The following is a 25292-nucleotide window of genomic DNA, read 5'->3' on the forward strand; positions in this document are numbered from 1 at the left end:
TTTAGTACGGCGTTTTAATGCCGTAATAGGGCATTATAACGCCGTATTACAGCGTTATAATGCCCTCTTACGGCGTTATAATGCACTATTACTGCATTATAACGCCCTATTTTACGGCATATTAACGCCATAATTTACGGCGTTAATTCGCTATAATAGTGTAAGGGCATATGTCGTTAAAATAGGTCCCGTGGGAATTTCATGTTAATTTTTGGAACCAATGATATTAATCATTATTGTATATAGATTCAGAAAAAAATATGGTGCCATTTTTTCTAACGAATATCAAGGTCATTCTGAGGTCACTAAAGGTCATCACTATAAATCTGTTCACGGCGCTAATTGAAATAATGTGTCACCGTATACTGTCTTTAAAATACTGGCATGTAGTATGTTAAAAGAAAGGAAACCACTACATTAAAACATCAGTAAATATTTGTTTTATTGTTGTTAGGGGCGGATATAGAAATTTGAAAAGGGGGGGGGGGGGGTGGGGGTGAAATATTCTAACTACTAGATGTTATATCATATTTGGTCAAGTTAACCACAAATTTGCAGTTTCTGTTTTAAAAAATGGTACATGTATTTAGTGTCTGTCAAAAAGGGTCTGTTCAGTGTAACTCAGACGTAGTGGTTCACATACATTTCTGATAGTGTGTACAATGTGGGCATCGACTAGGCATAGATAGATATAGATAGATATAGATGTGTGCAATCTTTCCACTGTAAAATAGGTAGTAGGGCATTCTCAGACTACTAACTGGAGACCATCCATAAAGTAATTATTTTTCAAAATCAAGTATTGTTTTATCACCCCTCCTCAGGTACATGCTTTGTACATTTGATCATTACACACACACACACACACACACACACACACACACACACACACGTTGAGGGCAACGTTGATCTTTCACGCTGAAAAGTACATCGGATACAATTAGGAGCATTGATCGCATCCATCTTACACCAATAAAATAATGTATTTTGGCGTATGTACCCCTTCCCCTTGTAATGCCAAAATCCCTTCCCAAATGGGCAAATGTACGTTAATGATGGCCCTTTGCTGCATTTAAAAAAATAGTCACTAACAATAGTCTTTTAACATACTACATGCCAGTATTTTAAAGACAGTATACGGTGACACATTATTTTAATTAGCGCCTTGAACAGATTTATAGTGGTGACCTTTAGTGACCTCAAAATGACCTTGATATTCGTTAGAAAAAATGGCACCATATTTTTTTCTGAATCTGTATACAATAATGATTATTAATATGATTGGTTCCAAAAATTAACATGAAATTCCCACGGGACCTATTTTAGCTGCATTTGCCCCTACACTATTATAGTAAATTAACGCCGTAAATTATGGCGTTAATATGCCGTAAAATAGGGCGTTATAATGCAGTAATAGTGCGTTATAACGCCGTAAGAGGGCATTATAACGCTGTAATACGGCGTTATAATGCCCTATTACTGCATTAAAAGGCCATACTAAAAGTAGTGATTTATTTGTTTGGCGGAAAAAGAATGTGCATGGAGGCAGAGGTTTTAAATGGTCTGCGATTTACAAGGCTAAACAAGTGCTTTATATGATTTCAGGTGGCAAACCTTTTATAGCACGCCGGGTCCATTTTTCGAAGGAAAAAAAAAACGTTTTGCCCCATGGGTAATAATACAAGTTATTTATTTCTTAGCCGATTGTTTTCTAAATTGCACACAAAAATAATGGGGTGGGGTTTTTTGTTGTTGGTTTGTTTGTTTGTTTGTTTTGTTTTGTTTTTTTTGTTTTTTGGGGGGGGGATGGGTTGGTTTTTGTTTGTTTTTTGGGTGTGTTTTTTTAAAAATAAAATATTAACCAATCACAATACAGAACATACTCGCCATCAGTTTACAATTTATAACAAATTAATTATAGATTTTGTACCAGAATAAAGAAAACTTGTTTTTGAAAATTATGGATGTGATTAAATTACAAAGTTATAGCAATTAATATTCAGAACAGTGCGTAAAGTTGTTTACATCGTTTCTATACATGTACATGCATATATACGAAAATAAAGGCTTTTAGAGAAAAAAATAGCTGAGATAATAATTTGAATAATAAACGAGTTATCAGTTATTATTGATCAATTTTATGTCCCTTGTGAAATAATTTCCATTTAGCACTCGCTAAAGTTCGTGACAACTGAACATTATTTCACGAGGGACATAAAATTGATAATAAATGGTAACTCGTTTATTATCCTCTGTTTATCCCATGTTGGCTATCAAATAGCCAATGATTAATTTAATCAAAGTTTTAGTGCAGTCGTGAAACAAAAGAAAGTTTAGGTCTAAGCTTTAGTTACGGATATATAGTGAAATGTGAAGAAAAAAGTCCACGTTAAAGATATCATCAATTTTAATGACAAAAATGTCTTGTACTTGAATAATGTGTCAGTGTCAAAACACAAAGACGCAAGACGAGTAGCTAGTGACATCAAATGATGAACAAGTTACTTCCCTTGATAACCGTTCAGCCAGCAGTTTGTTTGCGAATGCTTTCATAGACTGGTGTTTACGATGCACATAAAACCGAATAATAATTTCGTAAACCAGTCAAAATACTTTGAAAACGTTTAGCGAAAAACGGCTGGCTGAACGTAGGAAAGTTACTGTAATTCTTGCACTGACTCGGTGTGAATTTTCGTTGAATGTGAATTCTGAGAATGTCTGGGTCATTATGTCGTCATTTGGCCAAAAAGGCAGTTCCATTGATTACAGGGAAAAGGTAATGGTAGTTGTGATGTATTGTGCACTTTGAAAATACATTTTGCTTCATCCCTTTAACCTTTTACAGTTGACTTGGCTTTCAACTTTCAAGGGCACTTATATACAGTTTAGTCTTGTAAGTCACAGACCATAGTGACACTGACAGTCCTTCCCTGCCTCCATGAACAATGTTTTTTGCTAATAATTTAAGTTTTATTTGACACAACAAGAAAAGTAAAAGTGTTTTGGAATTTAAAAATATATATATATCGTCAACGTCCCTAACTGCGTTATGACTCAAATTCCGTTCACTTTGTTTTCTCGTGCACGGTTCGCGCAATCAACATCCGATTTGTTGTCATCGGCATGTCGTTCATTTATGAGGTTTTTCTTCACAGTTCAGGAACATTTTTATAAACAATAAAGTTGAGAAAAGTAAGTATCTAAATACAAAACTTTATAAACCCCTAAAACCATTAATTTTACTAAGTCGTTTTTATTTATTCCTTAAAATTACCGATATCGGATCCACATGACATGGTGCGTGTCACATGACCTCATACCAGATCAACAAGGCCAAAGAATTTAATTTTTACGATTTTTAAGACCCCAGTTGTTAGAATTTGTTTTCAATTATTATATTCGATTTGCAAAAGGTATGCTACATTTTTGTGCCTCTATTGTAGTAATAGTATTCATAATCCATTCATAACAGTTATAAATAATTTTGAGTATATAAATTTTGTTAATTTAAAATCAATTAATTAAAAAAAATTTATTTCACAAACTATGCGCAGGTATGGACGTAATGCCTATCAGTATTGACATCAAGTGTGAGCGGTGTGTGTTTATAAAACACGGACCAGACCAGAACGCTTGACAAATTGAATTAAATTAAGTGTTTGGCAACTGTGCATAATTAAGAAACATATTATTTTTTTATGTAGTTGTCTTAAAAATGGAAAATGATGAACTGCACATACACATTACGATACTTTTTGCAAACGCATGCGCCTGAACGCAGTTAGAAACGTTGCATTTTTTCCTGTTTACTGTAGGGTGTTTCACTTTTGTTTACTAGAATGGATTTGTTTTACATCCAAATTGTTGATTTTTTACGTTAAATGATTACAATCTATTTTGTTTCACGTATAATAATACTTCCGTAAATATCGTATTCGTGTTTTTGTTGTTAGGTGAACGCAGTTTGGGACGTCGATGGTATATATTTCTTTTAAAAAAAACCCCAAAACCCCCAGTATTTTTGTGTGCAATTTAGAAAACAATCGGCTAAAAAATAAATAAATTTTATCATACCCAAGGGGCAAAACCCTCTTTTTCTTTTTGAAAAATAGACCTGGCCTATTGTAAAAGGTTTGCCACCTAAAATCATATCTATACTAAAACGCAAAAGAAACGCAGGTTCTCATTAAATTGGATATAAAATATTAAAAAAACAAAACGAAATGAAGATTTCAACATTTATTTTGGAGCTACACCAATTCGGCACACATTGGTGTTGGAAATTTTTGATTGAATTCCTTTTTGGCTATTGTTTCATGTCATAAAGTAGGGTGGGGGTCCATGTTAAAAATGTGAAAGAGACGACCTGTAGCATTGTCAAAGTCAGTATCGCGTGTGACCACCCTGGGCATTCAAACAGGCAGTGCAACGTCTCCTCATTGAGTTGACAAGCCGTTGAAAGAATGCCTGAGGGAGTGAGTTCCATTCATGGACCAATGCTGCCTCCAGCGCCTGCATATTCTGAGGTTGTCCGCGAGCCTGAAGGCGACGTCCGATTTCATCCCAGACGTGTTCGATAGGCGCCATGTCCGGTGATAAGACTGGCCACGGCAACGTTGGGATGTTGTGCTGAGCCAGCAACGCCTGTGTTGCCCTGGCAGTGTGCGGCCTGGCATTGTCTTGCTGCAGCAAGCGCACACGTGGGTGAGCGGCAAAGAAGGGAACGACGTGATTGTTGATGACGTCATTTTGGTACACAGCGGCATTAACGCGTTGTCTGAAACACATGAAGTTGTGTTCTGTGGTTGAATGAGAACCCACCCCACACCATCACACTACCCCCGCCCCATCGGTCGGCCTGCAGAACGCAGCAGTCGGAGTAACGTTCATGTCGACGTCGCCATACTCGGATTCGGCCATCAGCGTTGGAAAGATTGTAACGGCTCTCATCAGTAAACAGAACTTGTTGCCACTGGCCACGTCGCCATCTTTGATGTTGTTGCGCCCACTGTTGACGTTGTTGGCGGTGCCGAGGGGTCAATATTGGTCCCACATAAGGACGGCGGTTACGGAGTCCTGCTGCCCTCAGACGGCGTCGGACGGTATCGGCGGACACTGGACCACGTGGACCACGCACCTGGTGAGCGGTGTTAGCTGCTGGCAGCATCCGATTCCTAAGGTGGGTCACCCGGATGTACCGGTCTAGGGCTGCGGTTGTCACCCTCGGGCGGCCGGTGCGTGGTCGATCGTTCACAGATCCAGTGATTTGGTGACGTTGAGAAAGGCGTGCGATTGTCGAAACATGACATCCCAATTGTCTGGCTACAGCAGTACGGGTCTGTCCGGCTTGCAACATCCCGATGGCCATCCCTCGCTGGAGTTGCGTCAGTCGCGGCATTTTTAAAATGTGATTCTGTTGTCTGTCACTACTCAAATTGAATTTATGCGATTAAATCCAGGTGTGTAGGCTTTATAAGCATTTCAATGAGTGTGTTTGCACTGGATTCATGATACGGATGATCCAGCAGGTGCAAACAACGTGTTTTGAGAATTCGTGACGTCACACAGGTAATGAAATTGACACGCAGGTGGGACTGCGGTGTGGGTGTGTGCCATGTCCTTTAACACAGTTGAGGTTCAATTCCACCAAAGATACTGCTTTACAAAGTGCAATTCTTTCGCATTTTCAGGACCTGCGTTTCTTTTGCGTTTTAGTATATATATATCTAAGGTTGACGACAGTCACTTTTCGCACCCTTGTTTTGGATTCGTACACAATAATAGTCTTATTCAACTTACTGTGCTAGCACAACAAATATGCTATTCAACCTGAGTCATACCTACACACTGCAGAATTCTCTCCCTTGCCGGATATGCGCAATGCTATCCTTGCACGGGCTACCTGTAACTTCATTCTCAATTCTGCAGTCCACCTGTTAACACCTGTTAAGCTTTGGCAAAAAGTTTTCTTTACTTGTAATTTTGTGTTTGTTTTTTTGGTTGAACTTGACATACGGTTGGTAGTTGGGAATTCTGTGTTGAATTTACCATGTCCGACGCGAGTTCGTTGACAGCTAGCGCACGGAAAGTTTGTGCGCGAGATGGTTGTCCATTTCTTTTACGACGTAAAGACACACACGTGTTGTGTCCGGACTGTCGGTCTTGTTCTCAAGACCGTCAGTGTGAGATCTGCGCCACGTGGTCTCCTGACCAGTGGGGTCGGTTCGGTTCGCAGACTCAGGTTTCGGGTACCAGCAAAATCTTGTCGTCTGCTTCGGCAGTAGTCGGCAAGTCGGACTTAGTGGGTAGGTCCCATAAGTCTGTAGACACTTCGAAAAGTGTCCGGAAAGGGGGGAAACACAAGGGTGTTTCTTCTTCGGTCCGTGTTACGAGTACAGTTACAGATACTTCGGGAGCGCCCCCCCGGGCTCCTATTGTGACCGTGGTACGTGAGCCGTCTTCGTTAGTGACGGCGCCTTCCTCTGTTTGTGTGGCTTCGTCGCGGGCGTCGCCATCGTCGTTACGGTTACCTTTACAAACAGAAGGGGGGCAGGGTGGAGTCGTCGCGGCACCGGTTTTGACGACTTCATCGGTTACCGAGCACATGCACTCCGTTGTGCATAGGTCCACTGCTTCGTCCGCAGAGCAGGTGGCCCCGACTTTGCCTTCGATTGCTGACAGTCGCTTCGGCACCTCAGCATTCTCAAGGCCCGAGGAGAGTTCTGCCAGTTTGCTTCGAACTGAGCCAGTTGTTCCGATGCCGGGATCCGTCTCTGATGGCATCCCGACCGATGTTTACCGTTGGGTGGAGGACTCATCCCGTTTGGGTCCTCCGTTTGCATATGTTTACCCCAAGGGTCCGGTGACTTCGGTAGCAACGGACATCTCCTCACAGTTTGCACCGTCTTTGGTCCCTACCTCTTCGACTTTACTCGATAGAGGACGAGGTTCGCGCAGATACCCCTCGGTTGGGGGTACTCTGTGGCCGCAAACTCCGACCGTTCCGCACTTGGCGCAGGAACGACCGTTAGGTTTTCAGGAAACGTTGTTTCGGAGTTTTGTGGAATTTTTGAACGCTTCGCCTCAGTTGGGATCATTGCTTTCGCAGACGGGACCGACGGGTGCGGCTCCCATTCCCCCCCCCCCCCCCCCCTGGTTTTCCGCCAAAACCAGCAGAAACTGCGTCTCGACAGCAGTTTGACGATGCAGTTAGGGATTGTCGTTCGGTTCCTATTGTTTCCGTCTCGGGAGACGCTGCCCCAGGGGCGTCTCGATTAGGGGGAGGAGTCCATATCGATCTTCGGGATCCAGTGGACAGTGACCTGGCTTCAGAGGAAGCGTCGGTTGGACCGGATTCTGTCGCTGACCCAGCTCTCTCTCACTTCGGTTCGGAGGTAGAGGAGGAGTGCGATTATCCGGCGGTTCTGGCTTTTGTCAGGGACCAGGTCCGACAGGTATGCGGGGACGCTATACCTCAGGTTGAGGCCCAGCCTACATTCAAGGGTGTCTCCTTCGGGAACCGTTCTTTGAATTTGGTCACTCCTCGTGAGGAGTCGGGTTTACCACTTGCACAGGAGGCGCACAGTTCACTTTGTGACATTGATGTGTTGATCACTGGCAGTGATCGTATCCTGGGAGTGGGTGTTGATGAGTACCCAACGGCACTGCCTACGGGGAAAATCCTAACGGGAGCGCGCATTTTTCGTGCCGACTCCTATGAGACGTTGGGGGCGGATTTTCTCGAACATCCGGCGGTCGTTCCCGCTAGTGTCCGAGCCGCTTGTTCCCCATCGCCGCATGTGTCATTGCCAATCGCGGATCTGGAATCGTTCGAACGGCTGGCTAAGTCGATGTTCCAGGTTAATAACCATTTAGGTACGTTCCTATTTGGCTTGGATAAGGCTGTCGAGAGCCTTCCCGCGATGGCGAAAGGCTGTTTGGAGGCTGCGTCAAAAGCCTCTAAGCATATCGCTCAGTTATCTGGCCGATTGTTTGCGAACAGTCTTTTGTTACGGCGTGACCATTACCTGGCGGGTTTGAGTGCGTCAAACGTTGCGAAGACGTTTTTTCGTACACGTTCGGTACGGGAAAATTTACTTTTCGGTCCCGATTTTAATATTGTCCTAGACAAGGATTTGTCGCGACCAGTCCCGAACACTCGACCCTCAACCTCTGGTAAACGTCGGTCCACGTTTTCGGGGTTCAAGCCTCCTCCTGTAAAAAAGGCTGCTTTTTTACAGTCGGATCAGATCCCTAGGGTTCCTGACACTAGGAGGCAACCAGGTAACAACCCGTCTTCCGCTAAGCGAGGACGCAAACGTCGTACTGCGTTCCGTTCTCAGTCCACCAAAGGCGTTGCGCCTACGGGTGGTAAGCGGTTGGGGTGAGGGTACGTGAACGATCGGCAGTTGCTTTCGGAGGTACCGTTAGCAACCATACCCGTGGGGGGCAGGCTCCGCCATTTCCTTCGAAATTGGTGCAAGCTGCCTGGTCTCGACCCCTGGGTTCTGTCGGTCGTTCGACACGGTTACAAAATACCCTTTTCTTCGAGCCCCCCTCTTACTTCCACTCCGAGAATGCCGCCGTTACCGTCCGCGGATCGGCGCGTTTTAGTGGAGAGTATGATTGCCGAGTTTCTCGACAAAGGGGCCATCCAGAGAGTCAGTCTGGACACTCCGGGATTTTATTCTCATCTTTTCTTCGCCCGGAAGAAAAATGGGGAATGGAGACCAATCCTAAATTTGAAGCCACTGAACGTCTACGTCGATGTTCCTTCCATGAAAATGGAAACGGTTCATTCGGTCCGGAACCTGCTTCAAATTGGGGAGTGGGCTGTGTCGATCGATCTGAAAGACGCATACCTCCATGTCCCGGTGCACAAGGCGTTTTGGAAGTTTCTGCGCTTCCTGTTCGACGGGAAAGCGTACGAGTTTCGTGTGCTCCCGTTCGGTTTGGCGACGAGTCCCCATGCTTTTACACGTGTGGTAAAAGCGGTGGTAGGTCATGTTCATTTGTTAGGGGTTCGAATGCATACCTATCTGGACGATTGGTTGATCCCAGCTTCGTCGCAACAGGAGTGTCAGACCAATGTCGGGTTGGTTTTGGACACGATCCTCCAATTGGGTTTTATTCCCAATTGGGTGAAATCGGAGTTAACGCCGGCTCAGATTTTCACATATCTCGGAGTGGTCTTCGATCTTGTGGTAGCGTCGGTTCGTCCCACCGATGCGCGTATCCACAATTTCCAAACGTCGGCGCGACGTTTGATGGGGGAGCAAAGTACTACGGTACGATCTCTCCACGTGGTGTTGGGCCACCTCGAATCTCTGGCCTCATTGATCGTGCGGTTCAGACGATTCAAACGACCACTCCAGTGGCATTTGTCCCCACGGTGGGACGGTCACAATTGGGACACGATAGTGCCTCTGGGCCCATGGTTCACTCATCCGATACAGGAGTGCCTGTCGGACAAGTGCATGTCCCTATCGGTTCCGTTGCACCCCCCTGCTCCAGATCTGATCCTGTTCACGGATGCGTCGCTGCACGGGTACGGGGCGCATCTGTTGGATCAACACATTTCAGGGGTATGGAATCTCTCCGAGAGGAAGCTTCATATCAACTGTTTGGAGATGGAGGCAGTGCATCGTGCCTGTCTTCATTTCCGGTGTGTTCTTCGACACCGTCGAATTCTGTTGAGATGCGACAATACGTCGGTAGTGGCATATCTCAATCGTTGGGGTGGAACCAAATCGGAGACTTTGGGTCGCAAAGCTCTTGCGATTTTGGAATTCTGCGACCAACTAGGGACCACTCTGTGGGCGAAACACATTCCTTCATCGGTGAATGTGTTAGCAGATGCCCTCAGTCGACATACCCCTGTTCAGACGGAGTGGATGTTGAACAAAGGGGTGGTCGCAGCGGTTCTTCGGGTGTGGGGCAGTCCACAGGTGGACATGTTTGCCACACGGTTGAACAACCAATTGCCGGTGTTCGTGTCCCCGGTACCGGACACATTGGCGTTGGAGTACGACGCGTTAAGTATGGATTGGACGGGACTGGATTTTTATGCCTTCCCTCCTCCTGTCTTACTCGGCAAGGTGTTGACCAAAGTGGTCCAGGAACCTTGTCACGTGACGTTGATAGCTCCTCTGTGGGTGGCGCAGCCCTGGTTTCCACAGCTCCTGTCACTGTTAGTGGCAGTCCCGTTCCGATTACCAGTGTTGTCCGATCTACTCAGCCAGCGACTGAGTCAGACGGTGTGGCATCCGAAGCCGGAGGTCTTCCGGTTTCACGCGTGGAGGTTATCAGGGCTTCCTTGCGACGCAGAGGTTTTTCGACAAGAATTGCGCATCTCGTCTCTTCAGCAAAGCGCAAATCTACCGAGTCGGTTTATCAGTGTCACTGGCGTATGTGGGTTCGTTGGGCGAACGCACGGGATTTCGATCCCTTATCGCCTACTGTCAACGATTTAGCGGAGTACTTTCTGGCGTTGGTCCAAGAAAGGAAACAAAGTCACGACAGTGAAAAGTCACAGAGCTGCGATTTTCACTACTCTTAAACAGTGTGGATGTCGTGACTTTTCTACCAACTTGGTGTTGCATGATTTACTTAAATCATTACAATCCACGGTTGAACGACCTTCCATTATTCCGAAATGGAATGTCTTTCTGGTGTTACATGCTCTTAAGGGTGCGCCTTATGAGCCGTTGAGGTTTGCTAGTCTTCGTGCCTTGACGTGGAAGACTCTGTTTCTGGTTTCACTGGCAGCTTGTCGTCGGATCAGTGAGATACATGCTTTTTTGCATGACTTGGTTGATTACAATTCGGACGGGTCTGTCACTTTACGTACCGACCCTATCTTTGTTGCTAAAAACCAGTCTCCAGGGGAAGAGTTTCCACCTACTGTCATTCACAGTTTATCTCGTACACTGTCATCTGATAACTCGGATAGACTTCTTTGCCCGGTGAGAGCATTGAAGTATTATTTGCAGCGTACGAAAAACCGGCGGCAGGGTAAAAAGAGATTGTTTATTTCTTATACCATTAGGCCGGGTGATGTCACAAAAAATGCTTTGTCTCGATGGATAGCAGCTACCATCAAGCTAGCATATGAGATGGCGGGTGATCATGTGTTACGGAATTTCTCTGTTAAACCACATGAGATCCGAGCCATTTCTGCTTCCCTGAATTTTCATGACTCTTTAGATATTATAAAGGTCATGAATGCAGGGGTTTGGAAAGGACGGCACACTTTTGACCGTTTCTATTTCCGGGATATGGCGGTTGGTCCTGACGGTACGCGTAGGATCCAGACAGTCATTGCGGCTCAACACGTCGTGTCTGTGCGCAGGGCAACGGAAAGGGGTCGACCTCTTTTCCGTCCGACTGCCATCGTTTCACACTTCGGACATGTTTAACACTCCACTCTTTTCTGAGGGATGGGGTTTTTTGTAGTGTTGTCTACCGTTTCCTCTCCCTGGGGAGATGTTTTTCCTCCTTTTCATGGGGATGAGTTTTTCTTTTGGGAAGCCCCTTTTTATTCCCAAAAGTTTTTTGACTCCTTGTTACCGTATGTCGTGGTTCGTCCTATCTCCATGTCATTACTTCAAAGGAGCTTTTTGGGTACGGGTAAGTCCTCTATTTTCTTACCTCCTCCCATTAATGTTGAATTCACGTGCTCTAACGGTGTCATTGCACGTCCGTTATAGCATATTTGTTGTGCTAGCACAGTAAGTTGAATAAGACTATTAGAAAATTTGTTTCTAATTTTCATTATTATTCATACTTACCTAGTGCTAGCACAACAAACTATACCTCCCACCCACCCCTATGAGGCTTTCCCTCGGTGGGTGGACTTTGAACCGAGAATGAAGTTACAGGTAGCCCGTGCAAGGATAGCATTGCGCATATCCGGCAAGGGAGAGAATTCTGCAGTGTGTAGGTATGACTCAGGTTGAATAGCATATTTGTTGTGCTAGCACTAGGTAAGTATGAATAATAATGAAAATTAGAAACAAATTTTCTAAATATGGCATATCTTACCGTAATTTCACTTGAAATCCATATTTCATAAAAGGTACAATTTTTTAATCACAAGATTTTCTTCAAACACATTCAGATGCATTAGTAATGTTCAAACAAAAATTTTTCAATGGTAAGTTTGCATTTGAATTTTTCCAGCATTCTTAAAACTGAAACGTCATGTACTCAGTGTATGGTTATTGTAAGGTGATTCAAAGTGACGTCATTGGAATACTGACATCATTCAAATTCAAAATTAGCTATATTATTACAATGCTTCACCACATTAAAATAAAAACTGGTCTACTAACCATGACCCCTGTCAAATTTCTATAACAAACGGACAACATTGTTTACAGGTTGGTATTTTGTTATTTTTCATAATTCTGGACAAAATATTAATTTTAAGTTTCAAAAGATGAAAGAAATAATAAGTACCTTTTGCCAAATATATCATATCATAGGATCACAACCTATAGACCGTCCCATCCTAAAAAAAAAAAATTGTAAATACATTCAGTTTGGTTTTGGAAATAACAAAAAATTAATTTTTTTTGTCCAATTTAGATCAGTTCAGAAATAAATAACTTGTAGTAAATTACTTAGCATGAAAAAGGCGTTTCCTGTTGGATGTACTGTAGGATGACAAGCGACTGAAAATTTCTTACTTATGTTTTAAAATGTGCCATGTTCTTTGTATTATTCATATATAAAGAAATAAAAAAAATAAAAAAATTGTTGTTAAATATAATGCCTCTCTGCGAAATTCTCACAGTGTTTTTCACTTGCCCAGTAGTCAGTATTTGATTTGGTCTCTTTTGGAAAAGTGTTTACTTAATGTTTGAAGTTGATTCCAAATGGATCTTTTCCAAGTAATATGATTTTTGATAAAGTGTGTCCAACCAGATTTTTGGTAAAGTCTGACCACCCAATTTTTTTGCTGTATGGTCAACATGAAAACTAACTATAATACAGTCAGACCTCGTTACAACGACCGTCGTTACAACAACATTTACACCATCGACCACAAATTGTCGGGAACAAACATACACCAATGTTATTCTGTTCATTACACTGGAATTCACATCTTCCAACAAATTAGGAACAAACGTGTACCCAACGTCTTTAAACACCTCTTTACAATGAAATTACTCAATCACAGATGTTGGCAGTACACACAGCCATTTGGCATCCTTGATCTTGTCGTGAGCCGACAGTGTCACATGATGTCTGAGTTACTGTTGTCAGCTAACTGTAGATGTGTATTGCTTTTGAACATACGCCTTTCGTCATTCAATTAAATAGTGATTTCCCTAGAAATTAGGTAAGGCATGGTAGACTTTTGGGGCATTTTCACCATTTTGGGGGCATTAGAAAAAACAAAAAAATTAATCGAACTAAACATTAATGTAATTTATGTGCTTGCTTTAATAAATGAATGGCAAAAGATATAAAAAGCATATTTTATTAATTAATAATATATTTTTGGGTGTTTTATAAAGGCAATTTTAGGATTAATTAGTGAAAAAGGCTTGTTTAATCTCAGGGCAGCATGGTGCTGATTAAGGCAAGATGGTGCTAGACTAATGAGGCATGGTGCTGCACCATGCTAAAACAAGCTAGGGAAAACACTATTAAAAGGACATTCCCGAGTTTGCTGCATTGTAAGATGTTTCCAACTAATAAAATATTTCAACGATTAAACTTACATATTAAATATATTAACTTGTTTAGAATATCAGTGTCTGTATATTCAATGTGTTTCTGGTCATCTTAATATTTGTAAGAAGCCTAAACTGGAGTTTGTCTTCAAATAATTTCGTACGTACGAAAAAAAACCATATGTTAGGAAATAAAATGAAATTTAACCTAGTACAAATATTAGAACGGTCAGAAACACATTTAATATACAGCCACTAATATTTTATGCAGAAAAATATATTTGATATGTAATTACAATCATTAAAAAGTCTCGGTTAGTCGATAACATCTTTAAAATTGCAGCAAACTCGGAAATGTCCCTTTAAAGGATTAATTTCGAACAATCAAGTCTACTAGTTTTATGACATTTCGTAAACGAAGTAGGTACCAATCGATTAGATTGACTGTTAATGTGCTTTGATTAATAATACTTAGTATTTAATGATGGTCTGTGATCCATCCCCGTCGGTGGGACCATTGGGCTATTTCTCATTCTAGCCAGTGGTATAACAACGAAGTGACCCAGGGACAAACGTGGCCGTCGTAACGAGGTCTGACTGTATATGTAAATGTTGGTCGATTTGGATACTTTTTGCATTGATTTATATTGATTCAAGGATGGCCAGTTCAATAAAATAATTTTCAAAATCCAAAGTGGCCGCTATTATGCTCAACATTCAAAATGGCTGCCAAAATGATGAAATATACCAAATATATTTCAAACTCCTTTAATGTGTTTAATGTATACAGTATTTATTGCCACAGCTTTGTAGTAGATTGATAGTCAAATAAAAAATTACCCCAAATGACCGTCACAAATAGAAAAATGTTATTAGATATGGCATCTAATATACTGACTGTAAAACAAGTTCACAAAGAAACACAATACATAGGCTAAACTTGTCCCTAGGCCCCTGCCTGAATCCACGACTGATATATGTGTGTGTGTGTATATATATATAGTTTTATAACGTGTATGCACATATCATTGAGGCTGTAGGAGAAACAATTGATCACTAGATGAAAAAGAAAGAAATGTTTTATTTAATGACTCACTCAACACATTTTATTTACGGTTATATGGAGTCGGACATATGCTTAAGGACCACACAGATATTGAGAGGAAACCCGCTGTCGCCACTTCATGGGCTATTCTTTTCGATTAGCAGCAAGGCATCTTTTATATGCACCATCCCATAGACAGGATAGCACTGGCTGCACTGGTGCACTGGCTGGAGGGAGAGATTAAAAAGACACCCAAGTCATCCAGAACCTGATTTCGTCAAGACAATGTCACTGTTTATGATTTAATTTTTTTTATTGCTATAAATGTTAAACCAAACATGTACCGTATGTACCTTATTAAATATGTGTTACGGTAGCTTTTGATAGTAGGCTACATTTATTATTTAGAGAGAAGTTCTAGCAGATGTACCTACCGTAAGTAATTGTTTTTAAGTAATAAATAATGTCACTTTGCATTGTGGTAATATAAATCATGAACCTGAAATGTAATAAAAAACCCAGGGAAAAGCGCAAACAACTTTGAATAATAACGTTATATATTCAACTTGTTTTAATTATCCCAATGTAAACACACCAAATGTAATTAAAATATCTTATTCTTGCTGTTTTCATATATTATCAAACAATGGACATTTAAAATAAAAATCTAAGTCCCCAAATTTAATAAGTTTAAATGCTTCCAGGATAATTTCATGTGTTTTGTAACCCTGTATATCATAGCAGCAGTATCACAGCCTGAAAGGGCACAGGACAGTAAATGGCATACAACCGTATTGTGTTTATTTGCTGATTGCTGTCTTGGATTCAAGCAATGATAAACTTCTCTGTATTAGAAAGTCAATGCGAGAATTGAATTATAATTTGTAATTTAGTTCTAAAAGTTTTAATGTTTAATCATTCAATATTAAATTGTAAATACAGGGCTGCGGAATTGCCCTCGCCAGCTCACCCGAAACTTTAACAAAAAACTACCGGTCAAATCAATATCAAAACCCACTAGCCCATCGGGTGACTCAGTTTTTAGTTCTATGATGTTGACTTCCGAGATTAGCGTATGCTTCTTTGGATCGAAATGAGATTTTCATATTTTTTTTTCCGCAATAATTTTTGTTTGTTTTAATTAAGATATGATTCCACTTAATTGTACATTCAAAATTGTCTGTGCAACTTTCATATAATTTTCAGACTTTGTAATTGCAATAAACTTTGTGAATTTGAGTTTATATATTGTTTGAATATTTTTGTCAGATTAAAAAAAATATAGTACATAAAATATCCCAAATGGTTTCTAGTGATAATTATATTCTATTCAAGTATGTAATACATTTATGATTAAGTAAAATTATCACCCCATACCTCTCATGGTATACTTACCTATCTTTTTAAATTCACAAATGCTTATTTATGTACAAACTGCTTTATACGGTTTACTCACTAATTTAAAATGTATGTTATACAACACAACATTAAGTTTTAATTCATTCACACATTTTTTGCATCAGTACGCACGCATGCGTGAAACACACACACACACACAGTTATAGTATCTGCGGGCCAATTTTAGCAGGTATTAAACAAAAGAAAATTCCACCGGCCTGTAAATACACCAATCTAGCAACATTATTAATATTGACAATGACATTATATCAATTTTATTAGAACATGTTAATGTTATCGGCAATGAAAATTGATTTATAACAATACCTAATACCTAGGGTATCAGTTCAGACAAGGGACATTAACCGACATTGCATACCTTGTCATTAAATATCATATTTTAATAAATATTCTTTAAAATCTTTTGTTCAAGCTTACTGAAAATGAAAGGAGATAACATTTTGTATTGTCTTATTGATTTTATTACATACATTCAAATTATTTTCTGGCAGAAAGCTTGAATAGGTACCGGTACCTATTTTAATCCAGAACAAGTGCTTTATTGTCATTAATATTTACTTTTAGTATTATTTTTTGTGTGTCTTTTCCACTAACTACATAATTATTACTGATTAAACTGATTCCACCAAAATCATAATGTATTGGTGTATTTCCTAATAATCTGTAGTATGCACATGTATAATGAAACTTAAATTGTCCAGAAAATTGTTGACTGGTTAGCTATCATTGTTACCTTGCTATATGTAAATCATTATACTGTTTCCAGTATTATTATTCTTTTTGGTTTTAATTTTTTAACCTGACTATATTATTGTTTTCTTACTAATTATATACTATATAGCAAATTCTGCCTAATCAATGCATAATTATTTTCATGTTTTTAAAATGCAGTACACAGACTGACACCAATGAAAGTTGATTACAGCTATAAATTAGGAATCTACCGATTTTTGTTTTGATGAGTATTTTAAAGAACTAAATCATTTTAATAAATATGATTGCATTAAACAATATAATATGTGGAATCCAAATATTCTGAAATTTGTGAGCTTTTAAATTCCAACATCATTTTTATTTTTGGAACAACCTAGCCATTGGTTAGAATACTTCAATAAAGGTCAGAGCTTAAGAGTCTAGGGTAAATAGACTGTGTTCAGTTTCTGTTTACTTTAGTTTTATGTGACTGGTACTTCTTATATTACAACATAAAAGTATTATACAAAACTCTTTGCACTACCTAGTGGGTAAAAGAGGATATTCAAACAAAACACACTACATAGTATTTACTTAATTGAAGGAAATGTAAATATACACTGCTGGGTGCATCTAGTTGTGTGTAATCTTTGAAGGTATGATCGTGCCCAGCATGAAAGGAATTTCAGTGTTTGAAGTTACTTTTTACAGACAACTGTTTAAATTATATTTCTGGGTTTGGGTTTTTTAAGTATGTGACAAAAATATTAAGGAATTTTGATATATATGCAAAATGATTGACAATACAGCAAAATGTATATTAATCAGTCTGATTGCATATTAAAAACATTCTTGTAATTTAAAACTAATTTGAGGTACATGTATGATTAAAGATGTTGAGAATAGTGACCGTGTACATTTCAGAATCAGGACTATCATACTAATATTAGGATGACTGTCAGCATGGTCGTAATTAATTTGGGAATGCTTATTGTTTGTATAGGTATTTTGGGAACAACATTTATCATCTTGACTTTGTGTCCCATCCCAAAAACAAGTGGTACTATCTCTTCCCAGTTTGATGTGTAAATATTTTTGTAATTATATCTGTTGTCATAAATTAATTTGACAGCACTTGGTGCATTGCATTTAAACAACATTTCAGTTTTAATTAAATTGAACTAATTTTCCTAATCCCATCAGACATAGGACCTTGCCAATAAATCTTGGATACCTCTGATAATAATTTGTCAGTTCAAGTCACTGGTCATACCAGAGACAGGAACAGAGTGGACATGCCTAAACACCAATGTATATGGGCATGTAAAATCATTTGGACTTGGGCTGTATGATTAACCAACAGTTTATGGTTAGCTTGTAGAAAGTTTTTTAATCAACAATGCTACCCCATAAACCGGCCTCAGTGGCATTGTTGTAAAGTCGGTAGACTTGAGGCTGGGGGGCACTGGGTTCGAATCCCAGATCTATCTCCCACCCAGACTGAGGTTCTATGACTCAGTGGAGATATGTAAGGCCATTACACTGACCTCCCTCTCATTAACCACCAATTATTCACTGAGTGCCCTGGACATGCAGTCCAGATAGCTGATATGTGTGATTGATACATCAAATAATTTGGTGTGTACTATCCTGTCTAAATGTAAAGTGCAATAACCATGTGGCAGCAGCAGTTTTTCTTTTTCCGTCAACAATTCCGATGCCATATAACCGTAAATAAAATGTGTTGAGTGCGTCGTTAAATAAAAATTTCCTTCCTTCTCTGTCAACAAAGTGTTGAAATAACAATATATTAGACAACATTTAACCGTAGTTTAAAATGTGCCGAGGTGTTGTTAAATGTTCCTTTCCTCACGATACATGTACATCACATAAAAGTGCACATTAGCCATTAAGGCGTACAGATATTGTCTCAGGACTGTTTAGGTATACATTGTATTAAAATACAAATGCTTTAAAGGTGGTTTTTCCATATGTATAACATCTGTCATTTGTCATCCTTTATTTGTCATCTGTCATGCAATGTTTTGTACAAGTTATTAATTTCTTCAGAATTGTGTTGGTAAATGGTGTGATTGTCGGGAATTCCAGGTCATCTACCAAAAAAAATATTGGATGATGTGATGGGCTTATGGAAAGGGTACAATAAGTTTAATGGTTTTTGCATGTAACAGTTGATGGACACAGATATTGTACATTTGTAAAACCACCTTTAAACTTGTATGTTGTCTCACAAATCGGGTGGACATATCCAATGATAGCAAAATTTGTGTTTATTAAAATTGTTTTATTTGCCTTTTATTATTATTTGTATAAGTATTCCACAATGTAAATGAAAAAAAACATGCTAATAAAAAGACAATAGGGGCTGTCTAGTTTCTGAAGCATACAAAGGTCTCCCATCCTAAAAGCATACTCCAAAAATGTTGATTTTGTGAGAGTTACCTTTATCAATATGTTTTTAAAAAGTGATCGCTCTGAGTTTGTACATTCATAAGTCAGTAATTCTAACCAACCCCTTAAGTAATATTTGCCTTTTTGTTATGTGCAACTGTTTGATTATTATAATTTTATTTGACAGAGTGCCAGCGTACCACACATCGGGACAGTGTTTAGCAAAGAAAAAACATGTCACCAAAGATCTTATTAATCACTCAAGAATTCGAGGCATTGACATTCTCCGAAATCCAAAACTTAACAAGGTAATCATTGCAAGTACTTTTCAGTATACATCTCAGATCATGAGTGCAAGAAGTGTTTCATTGACATCTAAAATCAAAATAATAGTCTGAAGTGTATCCTGTTTCTTATTTGGAACCTGTTTTCTGGCATATGTCTGTACCATCTCTCCCCCCTCAACAAATTATATGTAGATTGAACATTAATTTCATTAAAAGCACATTAAATTGCTTAAGTAGATGCATACCTATAGAAATATAATATATTTATCAGCCCTCTACGTTAACTTTTTCATCTAGAAGCCAGATGGTGCCTACTTCTTTTTTTTTTATATAGATAGTATGAAATGTTTTAGTCCCCAAATGAAAATGAAAAAAAGGATGCACAGTAACTGAAATATTGCTTTTCAGGGAACAGCCTTCACACTGAAAGAGCGTCAGTTGATGGGCATCCATGGCCTGATTCCTCCAGCTATTCGTCACCAGGATGATCAAGTGGTACGGGCAATGACCAACTTCCACAAACGGAGCAATGACCTTGACCGCTACATCTACCTGAAGGCGCTCCAGGACAGGAACGAACGGCTCTTTTACCGAGTGCTGGTTGAGCATGTGGAGTTGATGATGCCTATCGTCTACACACCCACAGTGGGCCAGGCGTGCCAGGAGTATGGGATTGTCTTCAGGAGACCACGGTGAGCAGTTAGTAGTATCGGTGGATAGCAGTATTTGTCTACATTGCTTATTTGGCAGCAGACATATCGGGCTGAATTTACAAAGTCAGTTTTTAGTCTTACATGTGTGTAACTACATATATTTAAAATACTTAAACACCTGTGTTTGCAAAAAAACAAGCTGCTTAAATATTGGCCCATAGTGTTGTCTACTTAATAAAAATAACTTGTTATGGAACACATTACAGAATTGTATAGGGGAGTATGATGTTAACAGGGTAAGCATGCATCCTGGAAAAACCCTGGAAAGTGCTTACATTTTATTTTCATCCTGGCAAGTGCTTAAAACTCCTGGAAAATTAATTAACCCTGTGGAAAGTCCTGGAATTTTATTATTTTGTGTATATATATATTGGTCAAATGTCAGCATCCAACTGGGATACTGGCCAACATTTTTAATCTGGAACACATACATAGATACACATACAGATACACATACAGATACAGATACAGATACAGATACAGATACAGATACAGAGAGATATAGATCTCTATCTGTCTATCTGTCTATCTCTATCTCTCTATCTATATATATATATATATATATATATATATATATATATATATATATATATATATATATATATATATATATATATAAAAATAAATAAATAAATAAAATATCTTACATTTTCAGTGCAATCAAAGTATGTGATATTTTTCAGATCACATACTTTAAGAATTTGATAACTTTGCAAATTAGATGTAAATTAGTCGAGGTCTCGGCACTAGGTTTATTGACATTTAAGCAAACGTACATTCATAGTCATCAAATAAAAACATTTCAATGGCAATTTGACACTGAAAGCTGTCCAGTGTTCAGAAAACAAAAAACGTTAGGCATAACTTTATTTTAATGTAAGGACATCCAAAATGACGTCATTTGACTTTGAAGTAATTTCCATTCAAAAATACACCACGCTACATATTCTTACGTCATTTGAATATCTAGTAATGGCGGACTGGAATTAAAGTTGCGTGTATAGTTTACAAAAACACATTGTATTAAGCTTGAGCTTATATGATAAACAGATTATTACCCTCGTGTATTTCGGTATCGTCAATATCATATATTAGGAATAAAAATAATGTATTATGCTCACCAGAGGCTCGCATAATACACTTTTTATTCCTGATTTGTTATTTACTTTAATGTCACCGTTAAACCATATATATTGAGACTGGACATCATTTTCCCTAACAATTTTATTTAAAAAAAATTTAAGATAGCTGCACTAAGATAAAATAGTATTTCTCCTAAAATTATTGTTTATTTTTGGTAAAAGATTTTCTTCTATATATTTTGAATCAAATTCCATAATATTTTCTATCATATTAACTTCACCAAGGATAAGACTATTAAGAGATCTTCACTTTAAATCTATACATACAAGCCTTTTAATCCAAGCAATGTTTTGTGCCATAATAAATGTTTTGAGTATTTGGTACTTTAATTCCTCCATCTCTAATAGTATAATTCATTTGTATATGTTTAACTCTGTCAGGTTTTCCCTTCCAAAGAGGAAAATAAATGATTTAATTTCCAAGAACAAGAGATTTTAAAACTATGTTTCTTCCCAATGGTGTAAGAGTTCTACTTGACCAAATGTTTAAAATAGATTCAATAGCTTTAAATTTATCCTCAAAGTTCAGGCCTTGACCGTAAGTTTTTTCAGTGGTAGCCCACCGGGCTACCAGGTTATAAAATCTAGTAGCCCTTAGTAAAAATTGGTAGCCCCACAAAGTTCTTTAAAAGAAAAGAGAAAAAAGAAAAATAATTTATTTTTATTTAAATGTTTTAGGGTGGGTTTTTGTAAATCATGAGCATATGGACAAAACAAAACAACCAACTTCTTTGGTACGATTCCAGAAATACACAATAGTATTTATTATTATTATTACTATTTATTGTTTTAGGCCTAATCTCGTAATGAAGGCTTACAAAATATTATTGAAATACTTCATACGGTTTTCACGAGTAGAACTCAGCTGTCTGCTAATCGTACGATCTTCGGATCGATATTGCATATTTTAATACTTAAAATGGCTGCAACTATGTTCAATAGGTGTAATTTTGAAGAATCTTAACAAAACTTGCCTTTATTCCAAAACAATAGCAGTTTTTATTGATGACAATAAACTTGTAAATGCCGAAAGCCAATTATCCCAGATAGGGGATCGCCATGTGTGTTTGTGTTATCACGTGACAAGGTCAGATGTCATTTTTAGCGAGGTTATCGTGCAAAGCAATAGCAAACGATAAGAGAGATTTCATTAAAATTAATTTGTAAGAAAGATTAATATTTTTAACATTGAAAATATTCGTTAATTTATACATTTATTTAACATAGTGATAGATATTAATTTTGTAAACAATAATTTGACAATTTACATAGGTAGCCTAGAAGGAAATAAACCGTGATTGAATTATCTTTTAGTTTAGACTTCAGCTGCAGCAAATAGTCTTGATCATACATAGCGTTTGTTATAAGTAGGCGTAAAACAACGGGCTGTGTTGTTGATTGTCATAAATGAGTATGAATAGTTAACCCATTACCGAAAAGAAAATTCCATAACCCGTACGAACCAAGTATATCTGGCCACTGGATTACATCAAATTATTTGTTTTGGTCCGCTATGTTAAAAAAAATCTACCACTGGCAAATATACTCCTTTATTTCACTAAATCATATTGTGCAACCGCCACCTGTGGGTCACACTAGGGGAGCAATTAACAGTTACAGTGACTCCTGACAGCAGAGAGCGTGCACATGAAAGGTGGAATTTCAGACACGTCTTGTTGATTGTTGAGTGACTGGACAAGCCAAAACATTTGGTAGCCCAGCGGACTACCAGGGTTAGACAACTGGTAGTCTGCGTGAGAAATCGGTAGCCAAAACACCCCAGGATACCGCTAAGGTCGAGCCCTGAAGTTACTTTCTATCATATTTTTCAAGTCAATATCAAAGTTAATCCCCAATAAAGTAAATTGTTCTGTTCAGTCAAATTTCCAGTCTTTACATATCTATGGTTTTTTTTTACCCTATCCAAATTAGTTTAGTTTTGTCGACATTTACTTTAAGGCCTGAAAAACAAGCAAAAAATGCAAGGGTGTTTAAAGTGGTGTAGAGACTTTTCTATTCCATCTAATATCACTGTTGTGTCATCAGCAAACTGTGTAATTAGATATTCTATATTCCTTTTATGTTTTTATTGTTTTTCAATAACTTGGCTAATATGTCTGAACAAAGAAGAAATATATATGGGGAGATTGGATCGCCCTGTCTATACACTCTTTCCAATTTAAAAAACGAAGATGCAAATCCATGCTTGTTTTCATAACAATTACTTCTCTCTTTCAGAGGTATGTGGATGCATTTTTTTTAAAATATGAAAAAATAATTTTGTGCTATTAAAAACACCACGATGGCCAGAAACACTTTGTATATACGGAAGTGGATAATATAAACATTAAAATCTAAATAATGTCTGATTATAATCGTTAAAAGTGGCTTTATTAGTAAAAAATATGCCGTAATGTTTAAGAACTAGGGTCTGTCACATGTAACCATTGCGTATTTAACTTAAGAATGTTAAAATTGTAATATGGTACCAATTGGCAAACAGCAGTTTTCTTCAAGAATCATTGGCAAAAATATAGAGTACATAGGAAATCCTATCAAGTATCCATTAAAATGAATTAAGACTCAAACTGTAACATCATAGTTATTGATTATACAGTAAAATAAATTTATGAATAGTAGTAACAGGACTTGAACCAAACAACAACATAGTCTTATTCAACTTACTGTGCTAGCACAACAAATATGCTATTCAACCTGAGTCATACCTACACACTGCAGAATTCTCTCCCTTGCCGGATATGCGCAATGCTATCCTTGCACGGGCTACCTGTAACTTCATTCTCAATTCTGCAGTCCACCTGTTAACACCTGTTAAGCTTTGGCAAAAAGTTTTCTTTACTTGTAATTTTGTGTTTGTTTTTTTGGTTGAACTTGACATACGGTTGGTAGTTGGGAATTCTGTGTTGAATTTACCATGTCCGACGCGAGTTCGTTGACAGCTAGCGCACGGAAATTTTGTGCGCGAGATGGTTGTCCATTTCCTTTACGACGTAAAGACACACACGTGTTGTGTCCGGACTGTCGGTCTTGTTCTCAAGACCGTCAGTGTGAGATCTGCGCCACGTGGTCTCCTGACCAGTGGGTTCGGTTCGGTTCGCATACTCAGGTTTCGGGTACCAGCAAAATCTTGTCGTCTGCTTCGGCAGTAGTCGGCAAGTCGGACTTAGTGGGTAGGTCCCATAAGTCTGTAGACACTTGGAAAAGTGTCCGGAAAGGGGGGAAACACAAGGGTGTTTCTTCTTCGGTCCGTGTTACGAGTACAGTTACAGATACTTCGGGAGCGCCCCCCCGGGGGGGGGCTCCTATTGTGACCGTGGTACGTGAGCCGTCTTCGTTAGTGACGGCGCCTTCTTCTGTTTGTTTGGCTTCGTCGCGGGCGTCGCCATCGTCGTTACGGTTACCTTTACAAACAGAAGGGGGGCAGGGTGGAGTCGTCGCGGCACCGGTTTTGACGACTTCATCGGTTACCGAGCACATGCACTCCGTTGTGCATAGGTCCACTGCTTCGTCCGCAGAGCAGGTGGCCCCGACTTTGCCTTCGATTGCTGACAGTCGCTTCGGCACCTCAGCATTCTCAAGGCCCGAGGAGAGTTCTGCCAGTTTGCTTCGAACTGAGCCAGTTGTTCCGATGCCGGGATCCGTCTCTGATGGCATCCCGACCGATGTTTACCGTTGGGTGGAGGACTCATCCCGTTTGGGTCCTCCGTTTGCATATGTTTACCCCAAGGGTCCGGTGACTTCGGTAGCAACGGACATCTCCTCACAGTTTGCACCGTCTTTGGTCCCTACCTCTTCGACTTTACTCGATAGAGGACGAAGTTCGCGCAGATACCCCTCGGCTGGGGGTACTCTGTGGCCGCAAACTCCGACCGTTCCGC

At 39.2% G+C, this 25292-nt stretch overlaps 1 protein-coding gene across 1 annotated transcript in view; it reads left to right on the forward strand.

The window, feature by feature from the left end:
- The first annotated feature begins 2622 nt into the window (after positions 1 to 2622).
- Positions 2623 to 25292, forward strand: part of LOC121371750 (NADP-dependent malic enzyme-like) — a 49463-nt gene continuing 26793 nt past the window's right edge. The window contains exons 1-3 of the mRNA XM_041497876.1: positions 2623 to 2776; positions 19439 to 19559; positions 19947 to 20230. Of these exons, the coding sequence (XP_041353810.1) occupies positions 2715 to 2776; positions 19439 to 19559; positions 19947 to 20230 (467 nt within the window). The 5' untranslated portion in view covers positions 2623 to 2714. The remainder of the gene's footprint in view (positions 2777 to 19438; positions 19560 to 19946; positions 20231 to 25292) is intronic.

This window comes from Gigantopelta aegis, chromosome 4 (assembly GCF_016097555.1).
Source record: "Gigantopelta aegis isolate Gae_Host chromosome 4, Gae_host_genome, whole genome shotgun sequence".
NCBI lineage: Eukaryota > Metazoa > Mollusca > Gastropoda > Neomphalida > Peltospiridae > Gigantopelta > Gigantopelta aegis.